The sequence below is a fragment of the Saccopteryx leptura genome, chromosome 6 (genome assembly GCF_036850995.1).
Source record: "Saccopteryx leptura isolate mSacLep1 chromosome 6, mSacLep1_pri_phased_curated, whole genome shotgun sequence".
Lineage (NCBI taxonomy): Eukaryota > Metazoa > Chordata > Mammalia > Chiroptera > Emballonuridae > Saccopteryx > Saccopteryx leptura.
The window spans coordinates 156,387,802-156,409,417 of NC_089508.1; the positions used below are offsets into that span (position 1 = coordinate 156,387,802).

Below are 21,616 nucleotides of genomic sequence, written 5' to 3' on the forward strand. Positions count from 1 at the left end.
TCTGTCCCTCTCTCTGACTCTCTCTCTATCTCTGTAAAAAAAAAAAGAAAAAAAGAAACTTGACCTTTTTCAAGCCAGGACCCTCTCTAGCTAGATGCAGATGTTAATTAGATTTCTGCAAGATGTTGCCTCGAAACTCCCTGGTGCACCCATTTCAGTTTTCTTGCTGTTCTGGCCCTAAATTCAAATGACACAACCAGTGAATTGGGCCCCCATCAGGCAGAGGTTATCGTGAATGAGCCTGTCATGAGCCTCTGGAAGGCCAGCAGATGCTGACCTCTCCAGGGAGGGTGGGTTTGGAGATTGCTCTGAGGCCTAGAGCACTCCTTGAAGTGGTTTCTCTTGTCTCAGCGATGCAATCTCTTTAACTTGTGATTCTCATGTGATTATCACTCGGAGGGTTGCTACCTAAGCAAGTCAACCACCAAGTCCCACAGCAGCCTCTCCTGGGAGGCCACAGTGGATCAGGCAACCAGGGCACAGGAATCCCTGCTGGTGCCGCGGGAGCTGGGCTTGGAGATTGTTCTGGGCAGTGAGAGGGCAACAGATCAAACGCTGGGAAGAACAGTTTCCTGAGTGACCAGAAGAAAACCAAAATGAGGGTGCATTCACTCACTCAGTGGTCTGGTTCTGAAGGAACTTGGGTGGGCTTGATTGAGAAGGAGTCCTTGCCCATTCTTCTCCTACCCCATTACACACGAAGGGTGGAACTGTAGAGCCTTGCCGAGCAGGGGACCTGGTGTCCTTGCTCTTGAGAGACCTTGGAGACCCTGACCCATGGGAAGCCTATTTCTAGGCTTTGCATGCCCAGCCACCCCTTGGCTGTTTGCATAGGTCCTGGCGTTCTGATTGCCTAGGCTGGCTCCCTATACGCACTGCCTCTCCACTGTGCCTGCAGCGCTATGTTTACAACTACAAACATAATTTTAAGCCTTCGACAGAAATTCCCCGAACAGTCACTTAATGACGATATTGTATTCACAGAGGCTTTTCTGCCATCTGACTTTCCCTTTTTACTTTTTGCCTTTCCAGTCTTTCTTCTTCCCTCTGAGGTCCACTCCCATCCATCACTCTGACCTTTAACAGGTCAGAACACATGTGAATTCAGTTCAGCACATTTACTGAGTATCTGCTGTGTGCAAAGAACTGTGCTGGGTTTAGAGAAGATGCATTATTGTGCTTAGTGCACTTGTTTTGGTTCCTGACTTTGAGTGGACAGAAAGCCCTGTTGAATTGCATTTGCCTTTTCCACCCCTGGCCTGTGGAGCAGACCACCACAGGCAGTCTGAAGCTACTCTTTCCTTCCTTGCTCCCAACAGGTCTTCCGGACAGATTTGATCACAGCCATGAAGATCCCAGACTCATACCAGCTCAGCCCGGATGACTACTACATCCTGGCAGACCCATGGCGACAGGAGTGGGAGAAAGGTGTGCAGGTGCCCGCCGGGGCAGAGGCCATTCCAGAGCCCGTGGTGAGGTGAGCCAGGAAGCCCAGGCAGGGGAGGAAGGGGAGGCGAGGACCTGCATGGGACCTACCCATCCTGGGATTCCTCTCTAGCCTGGCTTTATTTTGTCTTAGATTTTTTTGGGCCCATAAACCATTGAAGTGTTCCAGAAATACTGGCAGTTTACCTTTTAGGCTAGGCTCTTGGGCTTGGGCTCAGCTATGGAGATAGACAGCCTCAGCCTCGGTTCAAATGGCCATTCACATTTAGTGTGACCTTGGGCCAGAGAGGTAATCTCCTGGGTCTCAGTTTCCTTGTCTGTGTAATGCAAATGATGACAATAATACCTACTTCCTATGGTGGTCAAGATGATACAGGGAAATGATGTGTGAAAGGCACTTGGCACAGGGTCTGGCACATGCGTATTCACTGGTAACTGGCCTTGGATTAGCTTGATGTCCATTCAAACTGGGTCTCACAAGCACATGTTAGGGAAGTCTTCAGACTTTTAACGAGTCCTTAAAACAGGGATAAGCCAATCTCTCGACTTCTTAAACCTTTTTAAGGAGTTCTTAGTGGGAGAGGGTTGTATGCACACAGCAGAAGCTCAGGAAGCAGCTGCTGTGACCAGCCTCCTGGGAGGCCCCTGCCGGGGCTGAGTCAGGGCCGAGTCCTGTCTGGGCTTCGGAGCCTTCTGAGCTTGTGGGTCAGAGACCCCTGGTGCTCTTTTCAGGAGGCGGCCTCATGGCCAGGTACCTTGCCTCCAGCAACAGAGTTCAGCCTCTTTCTACACCCTGGGAACCCCCCCCCCCAACTCCTATCTTGGTGCAGAGGAGCCTGCTGTCCTGGCCTCTCCTGCCCACCAGCCCACCAACACTGGGCAGCTTGTATCATTGGCAGCCCACTGCTGGCGTTGGCAGCCCCGTGGCTTTTGCTTAGGCCTATCTGACCAGGCCTGGGGCAAAGATTGCAGCCGTCACCTTCCATGACATTAGCACTGTTGCTTCCTGGCAGTCATGCCCATCACTGGCTCACAGACACCCAGTGCCTTCTTGGTGCCAGGTCTGTGCTGGGCATGAGACTACAGAGGGAAGGCAGGCTAATCCCTGCATGGGGGCTCACCAGGATTGGCTGCTAGGCAGGCTTCCTCCTCCTGTGGCTCCTGAGGGCTGAGTAGCTACCAGCACTTCTGAAAGTCAGGGAGCTCCAGATTCCCTGGAAGGGGGAGTACATGTGAGATTTGGGGCAGAATTTATTCTCCACATCCCCTGCCCAGGGCCAAAAATGTAGGTCAAGTGCCTGCAGACGAAAGAACTGTTACTGCTTGTTTTCTCTCCTGTCAAATGGGGCTAAAACAGTACCTGGCTGATGGTGTGGTGGTGAGGACTGTGTGAGAAAGTAGGGGCCAAGGGCCCAGGATAGTGAGGGGGAGGGGTGGGCCACCAGCTGGGCATGGAGGGGTGTGTCCTGATTAGGCTTGGCCCAGCAGTCTGTCCCCTCTCCTTGATGTCAATGTCAGGAGGTTCCGGAAACATCCGCTGCCCTGGGTAATTAATTGCAGATGCTTCCACACCAGTAGCTAGGCTTCAGTCTGCTTTATCTGTTGACATCAAGAGGAGAGCACGTGTTCAGACGGCTCTGGCACTACTAGGTGCGTTCCCACTTACACACGCTGCTGTAAGCTGACAAGAGCCAGGCAGCCTGTCCTGTCCGTGCTCTTTGCAGAGGATAGACTGCAGGCGAGGGGTGGGGTGCTCTCTTGGAGAGATCCCCATGCCCCTTCTTCCCCTGTCTCGCTCCCACCCAGTCCTTCCATCTCCCTCAGTGCTGCTACCGCGTGACCGTGACCGTTGTTGGGAGCCGCAGGCAGCCACTATCGTCAGAATTATTGTTAACAGGAACTCTTCCTGAGAACTTGTGCTGAGCCTGTTATGTTCATATTCACATTTAATTATCGTATTAGCCCTATAAAGTACATACTCCTGTCCCCATTTTGTAGATGGAGGAAGTTGGAAAATTCTGGGGATTTCCCTGCATGACTGTCAGGGCCTAGTGGGCTAGGTCAGGAAGTCACAAGCCCTGGGAACAAGCCCTGGGTGACCCCTGTGAGGCCCAGAGAGAACCTTGTGCCTGATCACCCTGCATGTTGGCTCTGACTGCCCTCGCCAGCTGCTGCCCTAGCCCCCTCTGCCTCTCCCTCCTTGCCCATTCTCCCTGGCCCTTGGGCAGGTCTGCCCCCGCATGGCCTGAAGTTTATTTGAGTAATGAGAATCTGTCTTGCCCCCAGATCATGAATGGAGTGAGGGCCTACACTGCTCCCTCAGTGTGGCCAAAAGACTCAGTCCAAGGCTATTAACCTCTGGCTCTGGTGTCTTTCTGGTCTTTTGGTGTAGACTCCTCCCATCTCCCCATCCCAGCTCAGCCACCACCTCCTCCCAGCCGACCTCAGTAGCTGGCTGCAGTGGACAGAGGCCTTGGCCTGGGGTCAGCTTGGTTCACGCCTGGTGCAAGAGCCTCCTCCATAGCCAGCCAGCAGAGGCCTAATGGAGGAAGGTGAGAAGCCCAGGGAGCACAGGAAATGCTTTTTCTGGTGTAAGCTCCTGAACTCCGCTCCCCAGAGAAAGGAATGTGATATTGGCCCTAAGAGCCCCGCCAGGTAGCCCCGCCTGAGCACAGGGGTGTGGGCAGTCCTGCCAGCAGGTAGTGGGCATTGGGACAGGTGATCCAAAACCCCACTTAAGCAATGCTGCGGGCACAAACAAAGCAGGGCATGACAGCATCAGTCAGTGTTTTTAAAGAATGTATTAATTCAAATAAGAGCCTCATGAGAAAAGGCAGAACTAAGTATTTGTCTTGCTTCTATTTGAAACGACCTTTCATGGGAGTGGGGGGAATCGTGCCTAAGGCCTTCCTTAATCTGGGCCCCTGTGTGGGGAGAGGGAGCCCTGAGCCCCCTCAGCTGCCTCTGGGCCTCGCGTCTCCTTCATCCTTCCTGCCTTTCCTGCTGACACCCCGGGCATTTCCTGGAGCACAGGGCCCTGCCCTCCTCTCCTCACTCTGCGCTGAGTCACAGCCCCTGGCAGCCCTGCCTCCGACCCCAGGAGGCCTCTTGGCCCAGGGAGGGCTGGCCAGATGCAGGCCAGGCTCTGCAGCAATAACCATGGCAACTGGTGGGGGGTGGGACAAGCTGGCATTTTGAACTGGTATCAGGAACTGGGGGCAGCACACTGCTGAACCAAAAGGGAAAACTGTGCCATCCCAGAGCAAAAAGCTCTTATATTCCATTTCAGAAGGAGCCAAGTGATATCCAGGGGTCTTAAAGGACACATACATAGAGGGCTGTTGTGTGCCAGGCACTGTTCTAAGAGCTTTACAGGTATTCATCCATTTTATCCTCACACCAACCATAGAAGGTAAAGACTATTCTCATTAGCCCGGTGTTTGGATGAGGTCACTGGGGCACAGAGAAATTAAGTGGCCGGCCCAGAAGCCACATCAAGTGGCAGAGCTGGGCTTTGAGTCCACGCTCTGCGGCAGGGCCCTTCCAAGCTGCCTCCGAGGCAGAGCCATGGCCAAGGGAGGATTTACCTGGAGAGTGGTCCTCGGTCTAAAGTAGGTGCATCCTAGCATCCAGGGGAATCAGTTTCCATCTTTGGGTGAGGGGAGTGCTGTAGACAGACTCACTGCTCAGGGAGCATTCTTCCTAAGGGAAGGACCGGGTGTGTGGACAATACTGCTCTGGGGCAGTAGCCCTTTTGTAGGTGGAAATGGCCACTCTGGGCTGCAATCATGTAACTGGCGAAGAAACCTGGCCTCAGTTCTCAGGCTTTTGGTGGAGGGGCCAGGTCTTGTGAGGGCATGGGGATAATTCCCAGCCTCTCCCCAGCCTTGAGGGGTGTGCTGAAGGACCTAGAGCCTGCCTGGCTCTGTTCTACTTGATCCAGAGTGACCGGCACTGGAAATGGCCTAGGACAGCACTTGGAATGCCTCCTCCAGGCCACACCGGGGCAGATCCAGATCGTGGGGCTTTCACTAAGGCCCAGGTGCCCTGATGGGAGGGGCAGTAAGAATTCTCTGAGCAGAATGGCTGTTTCTGGAGGGATGTGAGAGAGCTATGGGTCAGCCCTCCCATCCCCTACTTTGCCCCACAGCCCTGTACTTTCCTGTCCTGTTTGCTCATTGTCTCTGAGACTACAGGGTGGGCAGGCAGGAGGAGGAGGTGTAAGAAGGGAATGAAAGGAGGTGGGCCCTACTTGGATCAAAGTCTCGCACCTCATTTGCCCACCAGGTCCTCAGCTGGGCTGCTCAACTCACTGGATGCCCCCAAACCTAGCAAGAGTGGCAGTCTTAGGATCCCTCCCTCATGACACCCACTCTTGATTTCCTAGGATCCTCCCGCCCATGGAAGGCCCCCCAACCCAGGTGTCCCCTAGCAGCTCTGAATTTGGCGAAGGCTCCCAGTCTGATTGGCCAGGGGGCAGCCGCTATGACCTGGACGAGATCGACGCCTACTGGCTGGAGCTCATCAACTCGGAGCTCAAGGAGATGGGTAGGTGACCTGCCAGGCTGAGAGCAGGATCGGGGACAGGCCAGGCAGAGTTTTCTTTTGAACTCCAAGCAACCTCACCCTCAGAAGGGCAGTAGCCACGACTGGGCTTCTGAATGGATCTGGGGTGACAGTCTCTGCAATATTACAGACTGGAGAAGTTAGTTGGTGTTTCTGTGCCTTGGTTTCTGTAGTTGTCGGGTGAGGGTGAGAACAGCATGTCATTGACAGTTCTTGGGAACATTAGTAAGTATTACTGTCACGTGAAGAGTGAGAGAGCACACGAGTGAGTCTAGGATGACAGATGTGGCCGGATCAGTTGGTATGGACCTCCCGTCTGGAGTCCACTAACATGTCTCAGGAAGGGCCAGCCACCTCCAGAGGTCCCCTCACCCCACAGCTCAAGCAGTAGAGCCAGCTGCATCCCAGAGACACTTCACGTTATCTATATGTGCACATAATGTATGTGGTCACAGGCAGGCTGTCTAAAGTCAGAACATAACAGACCCCAGGGCCTTTGAGATCAGATAGTCCAGCCCACTACTCAGCTTTTAGACAGTGGGCCTGAGACCCACAACAGCCGACCTGTTTTCCCAGGTTATGCAGGTGAGTGGAGACCCTCCCATACTTCTGCCCCAGAAAGCCAGGCTCCTCACACCCTGCTGTGTTGTCCTCACAGAGAGGCCGGCACTGGACGAGCTGACGCTGGAGCGTGTGCTGGAGGAGCTGGAGACGCTGTGCCACCAGAACATGGCGCGGGCCATTGAGACGCAGGAGGGGCTGGGCATCGAGTATGACGAGGATGTTGTCTGTGATGTGTGCCGCTCTCCTGAGGGCGAAGATGGCAACGAGATGGTCTTCTGTGACAAATGCAACGTCTGCGTGCACCAGGTGGCCAGCCCCCAGCTGCCCGCATCCACACTGTGTCCTCACATGCAGCCCGGCAGGCCCCTGCCTGGCTGGTCATTCGGCTGTGGGCATGCAACAGCACTGTGGGCATGGCCCCTAAGAACGAGGACAGGGTGGGCAGAAGGGACTGGCATGAGTGCCCTGTGGTGCCAGGGACATCTAGGGCCCCTTGGCTCATCGCCACCCACCAGACTGAGTGAGCGCCCCTTGGATGGTCTTTCTGTCCTCCTCTGGCCAATTCCCCACTGAACACCCTGCCCCCAGCCATCTTCCTCTGCTCTTGCTGCCCCGAGCCTGCTACAAAGAGGCAGCACCATGTAGTGATTGAGAGCAAAGCCTGGAGCCAAGCTGCCTGGTTTCAAATTGCGTCTCTGCCCTTCACCAGCTCTGTGGCTTTGGGCAAGTTTCTTAACCTCTCTGAGTGATTTGCTTTGAACAGCATCATAAGTGTTCCAAATATTTGTTACCGTTGTTGACATTATAAACTGGGTCTGGCCCACCCCTCTTGATCTTGGGCCCAAGACTCTAGGTCTTAGATATCCCTGGGCCTTGTTTGCAGACAATGTAACTGGAACACAGTGGGCCCACTCTGGTTCTAACTTTGATGCCTCCTCCACCAAACCTCCCCCCACCCCCACCCCCATGCACTGCTGCTGGAGTATCTCTTGGGAAGCTCAGAAGGCTTTCCCTGGCTGGTGGGTGGGTAGGCAGGACCCCCACCCCTATGCATCCACATCCCTTATACCCAGCAGTTCCTTGACCTATAGGCATGACACGGCTCCTTGCCCTCGGGCAGCATACGTACCAAGAGTTGTACTCTCCTGAATCAGTTCCTGGACACTGCTAGAGGTCCCTCACTGGTTAGTAGCCTCTGGCTAAAGTGACTGTCCTCCCAGCAGTGGGCAGATCTGAGCCCTTTTCACATAGGACTGAAATGGTGGTATTTCAGGTGCACAACGCAGGCAGAGGAGCCCTGTGTCACCGTCCCTCAGTTCTCCTGCCAGAGCCTGGTAGCAGTGGAGCTCTGCAGCTCCCAGCCCAGGCAGGGTGACCAATGCCTCTGACCTGTGACCACCCTGCTCTCTTCCCAGGCATGCTACGGGATCCTCAAGGTGCCCACAGGCAGCTGGCTATGCCGGACGTGTGCCCTGGGTGTCCAGCCAAAGTGCCTGCTCTGCCCCAAGCGAGGAGGAGCCCTGAAGCCCACCAGAAGTGGGACCAAGTGGGTGCACGTCAGCTGCGCTCTGTGGATTCCTGAGGTGGGCAGGTGTGGGAGTGGGCGGCCCTGGGGAACAGCCCTGAGGAATAGCCATGGGGAAGTGGGTCTGCATGGTACTCAGAACTATGGTACTCAGAACTCGGGTGGCAGAGCCCTGGGAAAAGAAGGTGATGAGCCCACATGAAATGGGTCCTCAGGTGTAACCCTGGAGAAAACTGGGGAAGCAGCCACCAGGGGGCTTTGTTATGGACTTGGGGAGAACTCAGGTGGTGGTTTCCCTGGGAAAATGGGATTTCAGGCTAGTGCAGGATCCAGTGTAGGTCTGAGAGCTAGACGCAAGGCAGCTCACTATGGGGAACGTGGTGTGGACCCATCCCTATCTAGGCAGTGGTTCCGACCAAAGTCAAACTTCCTTTTTAAAAACAAAAATAAGCCAACTGACCTAAAAGGGAATCAAGTAGTAAGCCTAACTAAAAGTTGAATAGTGTTTGACCCGTGGTGATGCAGTGGATAGATCGTCAGCCTGGGACACTGAGGTCCAGGTTCGAAACCCCAAGGTCACCAGCTTGAGCACGGGCTCATCTGGTTTGAGCACGGAATCCCCAGCTTGAGTGTGGGATCATCAACGTGATCCCATGGTTACTGGCTTAAGGCCAAAGGTTGCTGGCTTGAGCCTAAGGTCACCAGCTTCTTGAGCAAGGGGTCACTGGCTCAGCTTGAGCCCCCCAATCAAGGCACATATGAGAAGCAATCAATGAACAACTTAAGTGACACAAATACGAGTTGATGCTTCTCTTTTCATCTCTCTCCCTTCCTCCTGTCACTCTCTCCTCTCTTAAAAATAAGAAAAAGTTGGGTGGTGAGCCTGCTGCTGTGGCTGTGGCTGTGGCTAGACAGCGGGGTGGACCTGGGTCTGGGTGTAGGTGGGGAGGGACCATGTCTATAGACTGGACCCACAGTGACTAGCAGAAGGCCTGGCTCCCAGAAAGCATTCCATTTTATTTAAAATGAGAAATGCTGAAATCCACTGGCATTTCAGCCCTGGCCCTGCTGTGTGCCATGGCCTCACTCAGTGTTCCCTGTGCCCAGAAGCAAAGTGGGTGGCCCTGTCAACTGGTGGCCCTTACCTTCCTGGGCCCCCAGTCTGCAGGTCCTTGCTGGGAGCTACATTGCAGGCTTCTGTGATGATAGTGGTTGTGTCAGCAATAGTTACTTGCTCCCAGATCAGCCTCTGGAAGGTTGGGACTCCTGGGCTGGGGACAGCAGGGACGGAGACCCAACAAGGACCCACCGTGGTGGCCTTTTGGTTTAGCACCTGTGGACAGGGGCCCTTCTTCCATCCTTAGGCATGGGCAGTGGAAGGGAGCGGGCTGTGTCCAGGAAACTTGGGCATGGCTGTACGCCTGTCCCAGAGGACAAATGGGAGGGGCTAAACAGAGGCACATCCCCATTGGCCAGGAAAATAAATACAAGTTACGGTAAGAACTCTGAAGATGATATTGACAAAGGCTTGAGATGCAGAAGAAAGGAGACCTTACACTCATCTGGGTATTCTCTCTCTCCCTCTCTCTCTCTCTCTCTCTCTCTCTCTCTGAAGCATCTCAGTCTTGGGGGCTACAGTCATAGGCGCACATACTCACACCACTGATGTGTACTGTCTCATATAGTCAGATGTAATACTTGTCACAGGTGAGCCCACACTCACCCAGTGCTCAGCTTGGGATAGTTAGGAAGGACTTGGGATTCAGGAGCTCTCCCACTGCCCTGTCTGCCCCTGCCTGGTTTCAGAAGACAGCCTCCAATTTTGGGATTCTTGGGGGCAGGCTGAGGACAAGAGGCCTGATGCAGCTCCCTGTGTCCTGCCCAGGTCAGCATTGGCTGCCCCGAGAAGATGGAGCCCATCACCAAGATCTCACATATCCCAGCCAGCCGCTGGGCTCTGTCCTGCAGCCTGTGCAAGGAGTGCACGGGCACCTGCATCCAGGTACATGGCCACTTCCCTCAGTTGCTGCCCAGGAGCCCACGCAGGGGCCGGGTGCCGCCACCCTTCACCCACACCCACGGTGCTACAGACAGAGCCACTGATAGGCCCAGAAGGCCTGGGACTAGGACCAGATTCAGAGCCCTACCTGGACAGAATTCCTCCCTTCCCACTTCCTCTAGGCATGGGGTTCAGCCCTGGGGAGCCAAGGCTCACCACCGCATTGCATTGCTGAGCGCTTTGCCTTATTAAGTTCAAGACCAAGTGTCTTTGTGCTTAGTAAATCCATAGACCTGACTTCTGATGTCAAATATGACATGTGGCAGGGGTAGGAATTAAACCTGGGCCCTTGCCTCACAGTGCAGGGCTGCTAGTCCATCAGCAGCAGTGGGTCCCAGGTCCCAGTGTGATCATTATTACACGGATGGCTGGGCTTACCCCCAGAGGGCCTGATTCACGGGGTCCTGGAGTGGGGCCGAGAATTTATATCTCTAGCAAGTTCCCAGGTGATACTGCTGCTTCTGGCCTACAGGCTGGGAGGCAGGGGGTATCCTTTCTCTCCCTGGTCTCTCTAGGAGTTGTCATGGCAAACACTAGCTGTGCCTCCACCCATTTGAAAGGCTCTCGGAGTGGCTATGAGTATAGCAGAGGTAGTCTCTAATGATTGGGTAATTGCTGAGACAGTGATCAGCTGCCCACAGCCATCACCCGAGGCTCGCAGGGTGGGGCAGACCCTGAGTTGGCCTTAGCTGCCAGGGCAGGCAGAGAAGAAGAAGAGCCAGCCAGCCCCTCCCAGAGGACAAGGGAGGGGTGCAGCTCCCCATCTTAGATACTTTAGCAGAGGGGGCAGCGGCCCATCACCAGCCTCTTTCGATGCCTCTCATTCCAAAGTCATCCTGCCCACACAAGCATGCAGCTGGCCCCCAGAGCGGTTGTCCAGTCATCTGCTTGTTGTCTTCCCCAGGGTTTAAGGGCTAATCCCTGTTTCCTTTCCAGCACCCCCTTCCCATCTGCTATAGCTCCCTTAGACCCTGCAGGATGGTAGGAGCCCATGCTGTTTTATTAGGGTCTCACCAGCATTCTTTATTCTCAAGGCCCTGGGGGATGCCCACACTCTTCTTGCCTCCCATCAGGCTTCCTTCATGCCTGACACTGCCTTCCATGTCCCTCCAGTGTTCCATGCCTTCCTGCGTCACGGCGTTCCACGTCACATGCGCCTTTGACCATGGCCTAGAAATGCGGACTATCTTAGCAGACAACGATGAGGTCAAGTTCAAGTCATTCTGCCAGGAGCACAGTGATGGAGGTCCCAGGGTTGAGCCCACATCCGAGCCGGTGGAGCCTGGCTCAGCTGGAGAGGACCTGGAAAAGGTGACCCTGCGTAAGCAGCGGCTGCAGCAGCTAGAGGAAGACTTCTATGAGCTGGTGGAGCCGGCCGAGGTGGCCGAGCGCCTGGACCTGGCCGAGGCACTGGTTGACTTCATCTACCAGTACTGGAAGCTGAAGAGAAAAGCCAATGCCAACCAGCCGCTGCTGACCTCCAAGACCGACGAGGTGGACAACCTGGCCCAGCAGGAGCAGGACGTCCTCTACCGCCGCCTGAAGCTCTTCACACACCTGCGGCAGGACTTGGAGAGGGTGAGTACTCCTGCTTACCACCTGCCCGCCAGGCTGTCCGGGGAGGCCTTTGTACCCCACTGTCACTGCCCTGGAGCAGCTGTGACTCATCAGGACTCTGAGCTCTGGCCCAGGGGCTGAGGGCCTCCAGGTCCCAGGCAGGGTAGAGGTTACTAATACTTTGCAGAACAGGGAAGGATCTAGCTATTGGGTCTGAGTCTCTCTTGTCCCAGCCCTTTCAAAGGCCTGGTGAAGGGCGGGGGCCCTGCCAGGGTCATGAGGCTGGAAGATCCCAGGGCTGGGGCAAGGACCCAGGCTTCCAGCTCCTCGTGGCTTCCGGCCCCATTTGTGGCCTCTGTGTGTCCTGCCTGGCCCCAGCGCATGAGCTTCTGCTTTGAGTCAGAGGTGGGGGAGGAACTGGGAATGACCAGTGAGTTGAATCAGCCCAACAAGTATGTGCTGGACCAGGGCAGGGAAGACAGGCGTGGCTGCAGCTCCTGGTGGTGCCAAGAGAGGAGACGTTGTGAGCAGTGGGGGACGGAGACTAGAGACCCGCAGCGGCCTGTGTGGAGTAGAAGGATGGTGGTGGGTGGGGAGACCAAAGTGGTCTAGAAGCTCCAGAAGCATTTTAAGCAAGGATTTGTCCTGCTGTGACTGCCATTTCCAAACACTCACCCCAAGGAGGAATCCCAGGGCCTTGAGGTTGTGGGCAGGTTGGCCAGAACCCCTAAGTGTAAGCTGGCAGGTGATTTTGGTTTGGTCCAGGGTGGTAGCTTTGGGGGCTGAGTGAGAGGAAGAAGGGATGCAGACACCTTGGTTTAGAGGTTGGGAAGCAGCAAGAGCTGCTTTTCTAGAGCATGGAGGCCCCCTAGGCCTCTAATCACTCCTCCAGCCCCAGAAAGAAGGTTAGGCGGCCTGCCTGCTGTGAAGTTTGAACTTGGTGTTTCTGGCACCCTCCCCTGCCACCTCCAGCGGATAAAGTACCCCCTTGATGTTGAGGGCCACCCAAGAAGGAAACGGATGCTCTGGTCCTAGGTTCAGTCCTCCAAACCCCAGGTGCCGGTCTGGCCTCTCTTCTGGGGGACACTCAGTTCAGGGGCTCCAAAACATGTGGGATTATGTCACAGTGTTTTTCATGGGTACGGACATATTTGCCCGCATTCTCCCCAGGCTGTGCTAGGAAGCAGCCCTGAGTAGAAGTCCCTGGGGGGATTAGTGTGACCTGAAGAAGTGGGTTTTCATTCTGTGTGGCTGGTCAGCAAGCCTGTCACATGTTTAGAGGACCTTGGGCGGGTGTTGTGATGTGGGGCAGAAGGGGGGCCTGCGGCGGGGGCTCTGAAACTGGATTCGATTCCCCTACCATCCTGCACCCCACTCACCTGCCCTTCCACCTGGGCAAGGGGACATGAACCCATTGGCCTTGGAGGGAGCTTACTGCCTGACAGCCAGTCTGCCACCAGGTCAGAAGGGAGAGGTATACAGGGGTGGCACCAAATGTCCCCAGTTCCAGCCAGGGCAGAGGGCAAGGCCATGCAGCCACCACTTCCTGGGCAGCCTGGCCTCCTGTCTCTTGCGTCAGGGCCATCTGGTAAGAATCCTTCAGAGCTGCTACTGGAGTTGCCCTCAGCTCCCACCCCGGGTCCCCAGTGCAAACACCCTGCTTCCATTCCTGCTGTCCCCTAGAAAAGAGGTGAGAGGTGGACCACCCAGCCACTAAGAGCAAATGAGGAACCTGGGGCTCAGATTGGTGAAGTGATAGGAAGCCTTAAAGGATCAGCTGTGTCCTAATAGTTGGATTTAGACCTGAATGGGGTGAGGGGTTTGTCAGAGAGAGGGTTGTTGACCTAGTCTCTATTCTGTGCACATCCTGGGCAGAAATCCTCTTATCAGCCCCTGCGCCTCTCCACCCCCCCTTGTTAGCAGGTAGAGGTGTGCCCAGGGTGAAGGTTGCCAAGGGTTGGGATGCCAGCAAGCCTGCTGAGGCCAGCTCTGGGGCAGCAGAGCTGCCACCCAGACCGCTCTGGTCAGGGGATAGAGTCCTTCAGAGTCAGATGTGTGTTAGTCCACTCTTCCTCCAGGAAGAGGAGGCAGGACTGGCTTTAAGTCTGTGCAGCTTCTTAAGGTTCAGGAGGCCCCATCAAATGCCGCTTCTCCAGCAGCTGCTGCGCTGGGCTGCACTGTGAGGCTGTGCACAGCCATGTGCCAGGTTGGCCACTCCAGGTCTGGCCTCAGGGCCTTTCACGACCATGTGTTGGTGACCTGAGTAAGTGAACAGAGCCGAGAACTATGCCACAGGGAGGCTTTCTGCAAAGCCCCCTGATTGTTGGTGGCCTGGCCAGCAGGCCCAGTCTGACCATGGCCCAGTGCCAATGGCTGAGAGTTTCCAGCCTGTGACTGGCACCAGGCCAGCGTGGGCTGGACTTGTCGGGGATGCAGGGGAGTGGCTGAGGTCAAGACCGTGGGTAGCCTGGGTTTGCAGCCAGTTCATCGCTGCTCAGCTCTATGCCTTTAAAGTTTCGGTTTCTACTTCTCTGAGTTTTGGTTTCCTTGTCTGTAGAATGGGAATAAGGATTTAACTAACCTCAGGCTCACGGTGAGGATGGGGGACAGAGCCTAGCAGTGCCCTCTGTTGTTAGAGGTAGCTATCACTGCTGCTCTGTCTTGTAAGAGGGTGGCTGGGTGGAGGGCGGGCTCCATGGAAAATCAAAAGGCAGACCCAGTGCCTGGAACCGCAAGGCATCCTCCCGATGAGTCTCCCCCAAGGCCAGGTGGGAGCTTTGCTGAGAGAAGCAGGAGCCAGGGCCATGCTGCTGCCACCAGAAAATCCCATTTTATGGTCAGCCTGGAAAATGTGCTTTTCTAACATTCTAGCCATAGGCCCTGGCCCTGGTAGGCAGCTCGGGAAGGTGTGGCCACTGCAGTCTCCCAGAGTTATTCACAGCTGACAAAAAAATTGCAACACTGATGATCAGTCCAACCAGAGCGCGCTGGTGTCCCCTAGCAACCGCGAAGGCGGTTCAGGCTGCGCAGGGCTTCGCTGCCCGTGGCTCTGGATCTGGTTACCAGGAGTTTATTCGGGAGCCTGACCTGGCCTGTGCGGGGCTGAGAGGGCGGGTGCGGGTCTCAGACACTCCCCAGTGAGGATAGCAGGTAGGAACTCCCCCAGGCCTCGCTTCCCATAGTTCTCCCAAGAGAGGAAGGTCTTGTGCCTGCTTCCTTGTCACTCGGTCACTGCTCCATTCATTCTGTTCTCAGTGCCTGACTTGTGGGCTGTGTGGCCTCCCACCAAAGCAGCCTAGGCTTCCAGAACTCTGGCTCCTCAGCCCCTGCATCTCCCATCTCAGACTTTCCCAACCCATTAGTGCCCCGCCCCACTCAAACGCCGTCACCATCTCCAAATTCCTACATTCTCCTCCGTGACCACTGCCTTGCGTTCTCCCTGCTCACTTGCCTCCCAGACCCCCTGCCCTTCACTGTCCCTTACTTTCTTTATTGGCTTTAGCTCACTGCCTGTGCCCTTGCCTTTGCATGGAGGCCACACCCCTGGCAGACTCTCACCCACTAGGAGCCACTCTGCCCAGCAGTAGTGACCCTATAGCATTGAGGCAGTGGGTCCCCTAAGGTCCCTGCCCCTAGCCTTGGCAGGACCCAAGCCAGCCACATTATGGGCTCCCTAACCCACCACCTAGCTCCACCCCTACCCCACTTTGCTCAAGGCCCCCCACGTTTGAGCAGACCACCTCACCTCCTGTTCTGCAGATCAGACAGCTCAGACTTCATCCAGGATATCCCTCTGCCCATCCACTGGCTTTCCTCCCCACCCAGCCGCCTCCAGCCCTGGCCTGTGGCTCAGGAGCCCTCCTCCTCCTCTCTCCGCCAGCATTTCATCCATTCCATCTTCTCCTTCTTCGAATGCAAATCCTCCCTCCCCATCTCCCTCTGGTCGTGGGTTTCTCCATTCCCATCCCCTGCACTCCTCTTTCATCACTCCTTACTGCTCTTCTTTCCTTGCCTCCCACTCTGGCCAAGCTCCTGCCACCAACACATTCCAGAACCTTTCACCAGGGCCCACAGCCTCCATCTCCCTGGATCCAGTGGCCACTTCTCCATCCTTGTCCCCTAGCCCTCTCAGCAGTGGTTGCCACCATCAGTCACACCCTTGTTCCTGAGTAACTTTTCCAGTTGATGCTCTGACCAGAGCCCCAGGACCCCAGGCCTTGCCCTCCCTGAGCTCGCCCTGGTCTGGTGAGCATCAGCACACTTGCCTGACCTCAAGTGCTGTGTCAGCTCCGCAGCCTGCTGCCCAGCAGGACGCTCCAGCCCACACCCCCTTCTGAGCTCCAGCACCTCATGCCCAGCACGCCCACGGCTCCTAGCCTGCTCATCCCACAACCTCCCTGTCTCCATAAATGTCCCCAGTCCTGGTCCCTTCTAGCTTAAGCTAACTTGGCTGGGTGTCCTCTCTGCCCTCCCTCTCCTCAGCCCACATCCGGGTTCTCTCCAAAACTTGCTGATACCAAAACAACTTCATCAGAATGTAAAACCTGCTTTTATTACCAGTCCCTACCCTAGTTTTGGAGGCCTTTTATATTCGATTCTTCTTTCTTTAAGCAGACGTTTTATCTTTACAGTGAGCACAAACAATAATGACGGTGTAAGGACCCCTGATGGCTTGGGTGAGCTTATTAGGCGGCATGATACCTCCTCCCCCAAAGCCACCAGTGGAGGGGAATTCTACAGCATTCAGTCACAAGTGGTTCTGTTTGCAAGAGTCTGGGAGAGATTACAGAACTAGTCGGTGATGGAGGGTGAAATGGGAATAAGGATCAGGGTACCGACCAAAGAATGTTGGCATTGTTGCGGTTCTCATAGAAGGAAGCGCCCTGTCTTCTATAGCAGGAATCCCAGACATTACTGATAGTGTAGTGTGCCCTTTTCAGGAAAAGAGAAATTGAACATTTATCTGTAATATATTGTGTCTTTAATATCCATTCCTATCTATCACTGTTTATTATACAACAAACATACTCAATATCTAATAGCATAAAAAATATACCAGTAGAAGGTCTAATATTCTCATCCTGTCCTGGGATGAACTGTTTAGCTCAGTAACCTAGGGCTACTGTCTGATTCCACAGTAATGCATGAGGACCCCACGGCTAGGGAGTTTGGTCAGGGTCCCCAGGCCTGGGAATGTAGTATCAGTCAGCCACCCTAGGGGTCTTGATGCCAGTAACTCATGCAGGTGTGCCCTAGGGCTCCTTCCTCTAGAGTTTCCATGGAAGACTAAAAACAAAAAACTACGTGTAGATTTTAATAGGAAGTAATTAAGTATAATTCGTAGTGTTTTGGGGGAGAAATCTGCAAGTCTGAGCCTCACTTCATCTGGTTTCTCACCTTCGGAGGTTAGGTTTAGGGCGAGAAAATTCCAGAATGACTTGTTTTAGAAAATTGTTAAAAGCTGGACCTTGAATGATCTGTTTTTAAGTTAGATACATTGACTGGCTTATTTTGAGGCCTCCAAGTAGCCATCCACTTCTCTGGATCCCCACTGACCCCACGCCCACTGGGCCACGTGATGGCCAGGTCGGAAGCAGAACAGGAGACAGGGAGAGTGTTGGGCTGTTTAAACATGGTAGACAGGGCAGACCTTCTGGAGGGGACGTTTGATCCAGGACCTTAGGGACGAGGTCCAGCATGGGGAAGAGAAGAGTGCGGAGCACCCCGGCCAGGGGTGGAGTGTATACCAAGGCTCCAGGGCAGAATGGCGTAGGACAGAGAAGGAAGGTGCCTGGAGGGTAGTGCCGTCCCGGAGGCCTTTCGGGACATGGGCCATGTGCATTGGGCTGCTGCTCAGCATCTGTCACTGTGATAGCAAGGAAGCTAGATTTGATTCCTGGGGCTACTGTGACAAAGTCCTACAAGCCTAGTGGCTTTAAACAACAGAAACTCGGGCCCTGGCCGGTGGGCTCAGCAGTAGAGCGTCGGCCTGGCGTGCGGGGGACCCGGGTTCGATTCCCGGCCAGGGCACATAGGAGAAGCGCCCATTTGCTTCTCCACCCCCCCCCCCTTCCTCTCTGTCTCTCTCCTCCCCTCCCGCAGCCAAGGCTCCATTGGAGCAAAGATGGCCCGGGCGCTGGGGATGGCTCCTTGGCCTCTGCCCCAGGCACTAGAGTGGCTCTGGTCGCGGCAGAGCGACGCCCTGGAGGGGCAGAGCATCGCCCCCTCGTGGGCAGAGCGTCGCCCCTGGTGGGCGTGCCAGGTGGATCCCGGTCGGGCGCATGCGGGACTCTGTCTGACTGTCTCTCCCCGTTTCCAGCTTCAGAAATAAAAAAAAAGAAAAAATAAATAAACAACAGAAACTCTGTTGTCTCACGGTTCTGGATCCTGAAAATCGCCAAGGTTGATTCCTTCCGGAGGCCCTGAGGAAGACTCTGTCCCAGGCCTCTCCTGACGTCTGGTGGCTGCCAGCATCCCTGGATGTCCCTCTACTTGTAGACCCACAACTCCAATCTCTCTGCCCCTGTTGTCACAAGGCATGCTCCGTGTGTGTGTCGTCACATGGCCTTTCATAAGGACACTAGTCAGTGGACTTAGGGCTCACTTTTATGCAGTATAATTTTATCTTAACTAGTTATATCTGAGATGCCAGGCGGACATACATTTGGGCACAGGCCACTAGTCAGCCCCACACAGAAACCATTGGAGGATTTGCGTTTACTTTTCAAGAAGGTTGTTCTCGGCCCTGGCCGTTTGGCTCAGTGGTAGAGCGTCGGCCTGGCGTGCAGAAGTCCCGGGTTCGATTCCTGGCCAGGGCACATAGGAGAAGCACCCATCTGCTTATCCACCCCTCCCCCTCTCCTTCCTCTCTGTCTCTCTTTTCCCCTCCTGCAGCCGGGGCTCCATTGGAGCGGAGATGGCCCGGGCGCTGGGGATGGCTCCTTGGCCTCTGCCCCAGGCGCTGGAGTGTCTCTGGTCGCAACAGAGCGACGCCCCGGAGGGGCAGAGCATTGCCCCCTGGTTGGTCAGAGCGTCGCCCCTGGTGGGCGTGCCGGGTGGATCCCGGTTGGGCGCATGCGGGAGTCTGTCTGACTGTCTCTCCCCGTTTCCAGCTTCAGAAAAATACAAAAAAAAAAAAAGAAGGTTGTTCTGAGATAGCGAGGGGTCCAAGTGGCTGAAGACAGGGTTGGCTAAGAGCTGAGGGAGCTGGTGGCAAGGAGTTGTGTTCCTCAGGAAGGATTAATGGGCATGCTAATGGATCCGCTGTGGGGACAGATGAGGAGCTGGGTCATTGAAGATGACTGGGTGGTGGGGATCTCTGCACTTCCTCCCGTCAGACTCTTCACACCTCAGCTGGCCTTGAAGCCCAACACTGTAGCCACAAGGCCTCTCTCTGCCTGTTCCCTGCCTGGCCTTACTCTGGCTTCCTTACCCCAATCTGTCCCCCGATCTGTGATCAGCTCCTTTTCAGCCTAGCTCTTGTTTCCTCCAGGAAACCTTCCTCATCGCCCCCAGGTCTGGGTCAGGGCGTTTCCTCCAGGAAACCTTCCTCATCGCCCCCAGGTCTGGGTCAGGGCTGCCTGGTCCTGTCAGTACTAGGACAGTGTCTATCTGCCCAACTGAGTGGCAAATCCTGAGAAGAGAGGGAGGTACCTGGATGGCATTGCTTATTGCTAGCCTGGAACCCAACACAACAGGAGTTCCCAGAGCCACAGCCTGTGCTCAGGGTGGCAGGAGGTACTGAAAAAGTCAGACAAGTGTCAGTGAGAGCGAGGCCTCTCAGGCTGGGCACAGCTGCCCCCTCGGGAGGTTCCAGCCACTAGGATGGCTGGTCTAGCCTGGGTGTACACACCAGTGTGAGTGCCCTGAGTGTTTTGCAGGCCAGGCTGGGGCAGGTGTTCTGGGATCGCCTTCACAGCTATGCGTGGGAAGGAGCTGAGGATGCCTGTGCCTGCAGAGTGGCTGGGTCACAGCCACCCCGGGAGAAAGGGTGCTTATGACAGCAGGCTGGGGCTCTAAAACCCAGAGATCACTGCCAGGCACTTACGGACATGAAACCTGAACTTACACTTGAAAATGGAACCCAAGTGGAGACAGTACTAGTTTCAGCTGGAAAGACTCTGGTGGGACCAGGACTTCAGTTCAGCAGCTCCTGGCCAGCTGTCCCGGCCACTGGAGATTCTGGCCCAAACTGAAGATGACACCAGAACAAGGAAATGTTTCAAGGGAAGGGGCCTGGCCTTAGCCTAGAGAGCAGCTGGTGAGCATGGGCTCACTGGGGAAGGTGCCACGTGGACAGGGAGCGACATGGCCCGTCCTTCAGGTGCTTCTAGAGTAGTGCAGGAAGTGGCTCTTCCAGGCCCTAAGAGGCTCTTCCTGGCTGGCCTCGGAGTCAGAGAGGCCCCTGCCCTTCCCCGTGAGGAGCTCTGTCTCTAGCTGAGCAAACGTGGCCATGTGGACGTGAGGGCCTTGCCTTCACAGGTGTGGGCCTGGCTTGGGTCCTGGACCAGCAGGTAGACCCAGGTGAGTTGGGGACTGCCCGCTTGAAGCTGTTGGCTGGAGTTCTCTCTGCTCCATGCACCATGGCCCTCCGTATCTCAGGATAGGAGGTGGTTTTTACCATGACTGAAGATTTCTTTGTAGAGAAAGAGAGAGGCTTTGGTCAGGAAGGGATGGGCTTGGTGACCTCACAAGGCACCGATGAGACTTGGAGCACTGTGTGTATAGGGGAGAGCAGCACTGTTAGAAGGGCCTTAGGCAGCGGCATGGCTGGCTTCGCCAGGAAGGCAGAGTCACCAGCCTGAGCTACCCAGGCACTTTCCCTCTTACTCTGGCTCAGCTTGGGGCTACAGCACCAAGTCTGTGCTTGGCCCCATGTTTTGGATCAGACAATTGTGGCTTAGGGCTATGGACGCACTCAGCATCTAGGAATTGATTCCCAGATGCTTTGGGCAGGTTAGGCCCTCGTGGCCCCCCACAGCCAGATGGTCAGGGGTAGTTGCCCTCAAGTAAGGTAGGAAATCTCTCTTGTGTTTCCCCAGGTTAGAAACCTGTGCTACATGGTGACGAGGCGCGAGAGAACGAAACATGCCATCTGCAGACTCCAGGAGCAGATATTCCACCTGCAGATGAAGCTTATTGAACAGGATCTGTGTCGAGGTAGGCGCCTCCCCTGCCTGATGCTGACCACCTCAGCATGCTCGCTCTCAAGGGGCTGGGTCCCAAGGAAGGCGTGTCCGTGGGGCCTGTTTTGGGAGCACATGCATAGGGCTGGGGGCCACTGGCCCCCACCCCCACCTTCCATCATTCAGTAACTGGGCCAAGACGGGGACCACCCCAGGGTCCCAGGTATGTATTATGAGGCAAGGAACGAAAGATTTTGGACTGTGGGCAGCTGGTCTGACCTCAGAGAGCTTTCTAGTTCACTGGGGACACCCAGGTAGTGCCAGGGCTGCAGTGGTCAGGAGTAAATTGCGTGTGAACAGGTGCAGACCAGTGAACTGGGACAGGACCTGTGTGCCTGCATATTGATTCTGGAGAAGGCAGCTACCCAGTGATGCAGGGGGTCCTGTGTGCTCTCCCTTGCTGACCTTATGTAGGGTGCAGCCCCTGCGTCGGCAGTTTTTTCCCGTTTTCTTATTCTCCTGCACCACATGTATTTAACTGATCTGGACATCAAAGGCCAAAGAAGCACCAACATTGCATTTATATGCGAGTTGTGTGGATGTTGCCAGACACAGCCTTTCCTGGAGTGCTCACATGGTAACAAGGGCAGTGCTTGACCCAGCAAATGGTGTGCTCATGTTGAGTTACATGCAGCAGAAATGGTGGGATGGCGAGATTTTGAGCCAGGGGCTGCCACTGCCAGCTCAGCCTCTGGGTCAGGCTGGGCCTGGAGT

General features: G+C 55.3%; 1 protein-coding gene across 6 annotated transcripts in view; it reads left to right on the plus strand.

Annotated features, from left to right (window-relative positions):
- JADE2 (jade family PHD finger 2) overlaps positions 1-21,616 on the plus strand; it is a 50,533-nt gene that overhangs the window by 20,883 nt on the left and 8,034 nt on the right. For all 6 annotated transcript variants that reach the window (XM_066343958.1, XM_066343955.1, XM_066343956.1 and 3 more), the window contains 7 exons: positions 1,320-1,477; positions 5,834-5,994; positions 6,671-6,882; positions 7,992-8,159; positions 9,987-10,103; positions 11,274-11,738; positions 20,759-20,876. In XM_066343958.1, coding sequence (XP_066200055.1) covers positions 1,320-1,477; positions 5,834-5,994; positions 6,671-6,882; positions 7,992-8,159; positions 9,987-10,103; positions 11,274-11,738; positions 20,759-20,876 — 1,399 coding nt within the window. The remainder of the gene's footprint in view (positions 1-1,319; positions 1,478-5,833; positions 5,995-6,670; positions 6,883-7,991; positions 8,160-9,986; positions 10,104-11,273; positions 11,739-20,758; positions 20,877-21,616) is intronic.